The sequence below is a fragment of the Daktulosphaira vitifoliae genome, unplaced genomic scaffold (genome assembly GCF_025091365.1).
Source record: "Daktulosphaira vitifoliae isolate Bord-2020 unplaced genomic scaffold, ASM2509136v1 Scaffold_2026, whole genome shotgun sequence".
Taxonomy (NCBI): domain Eukaryota; kingdom Metazoa; phylum Arthropoda; class Insecta; order Hemiptera; family Phylloxeridae; genus Daktulosphaira; species Daktulosphaira vitifoliae.
In genome coordinates, this window is record NW_026101586.1 from 1 (window position 1) to 1,558 (window position 1,558).

General features: G+C 29.1%; 1 protein-coding gene across 1 annotated transcript; it reads right to left on the reverse strand.

The window, feature by feature from the left end:
- Nucleotides 1-19: 19 nt before the first annotated feature.
- LOC126909909 (uncharacterized) lies at nt 20-1,157 on the reverse strand (the record flags this gene model as incomplete). Its single annotated transcript, XM_050692318.1, has 3 exons — nt 922-1,157; nt 587-641; nt 20-119 (listed from the first exon to the last, which is right to left on the reverse strand). Coding segments are annotated over exons 1-3 (391 nt in total), but the record flags the coding sequence as incomplete, so codon positions are not given.
- Between the last annotated feature and the right edge of the window lie 401 nt (nt 1,158-1,558).

A 1,558-nucleotide genomic window follows, 5' to 3' on the forward strand; every position in this document is an offset into this window, starting at 1 on the left:
ACTACAGGAACTTGTTTACTAGCAACTGATTTGAGAACACGTAACAAATCTGATGTAAATCTACGCATTTGAGCTTTATGAGCTAAAGTCATAAATCGTTTATTTCCTTCCCCAAATACCTATTATACATCCAAAATGTTTAAGTTAGACTGCATTTTATTATTAGCTAATTCAATATATGAGATAAGTCAAAATAATAATAAAAGATAATTTCATTAATTTAAATTTATAACTAGTTTGTTAAAGAAGGGTAATTTTTAATCAATTTTTTAAAATAAATACTATATACTGTATAAATACAGCTTAGAAATTATAGATTTTATTTTTGTCTTATTATAAAAATTCTTAGCTTTCACTGAACCAATATTACTGATCTATACATCAAAAGAATCCAAATTATATCTAGTTGTAGACTTAAAATATCTAAAAAAAATTATAATCATTAAAAACAGCCATTTTCACAATTCAAAATTACTATACTTTTTTGGATTGAAACAAAATCTTTATCATCATATATATTGGGGACAATAATGTTTTTTTTAATGCTATTTTAGAAAATCTAACAAAAGCCTACATTTATATTTACCTCACTTTGTCCTAATAGTGAAACTATGTAAGTGTAAACAATTTTTTTAGTAATTCTATTAATCATAATAATTTAAAGGAAATGTGTTGATGGTGAAAAGTACATACATAATGATTGATTTATCTTAACCACAACATTTCTCCTTAAATAATAATAATTTAGAAAATTTTTATCTAAAACAAGTAAACATTTTCTTCTTTTTCCTCGCTTTTATCCCCACTACTTGGGATCAGCCACCTTAATCTTAAACTACCACTTGACACGATCTCCCACATCAGCCTATCTCATATCGTATTCAATAACATCCCTCTATCTTTTTTTTAATCTTCTTCAACCTCTTTTTCTCAACATTAATTTCTATAACTGTTCTTATAGTTTCAGATTCCTCTTTCCTCATAACATGACCAAACCATCTTAATCTATTTTCTCGCATCTTATCCACAGTTAATACTACACCTATAGTCCCTCTTATATATTTGTTCCTTATCCTATCTTCTCTAGTTACTCCGCTTATCCATCTAAGAATACTCATTCTTCGCTCTTTTCTCTTGTTAATCTCTGAACCATACATTATAGCTAATTTCATTATAGAACTTACCTTTCAGCTTCATTGGAATTCTCTTATTGCATAACACACCAGACGCTTCTTATCACATCACTCACCCACACTTAATCATGTGTCTTACACCCTTGTCAATCCTTTGTTCTTTTGCACAACTGATTCTAAATGATTAAAACTTTCCACCTCTCCTATCACGTCTTTGCTCATTGTTACTGATTTCCTAATTTCACCTACCCCATATTCTCCTTTGTCAAACTCGTACTATATATACTTTGTCTTATTCCTACTTATTGTAAATCCCTTTCCTTCGAGAGCTGATATCCACACCTTTAGCTTTTGATTAATTTCTTTCCTATTTCCTCCTATTAACACTATATTGTCAGCGAACAACATGAACCACGGTACCTCTC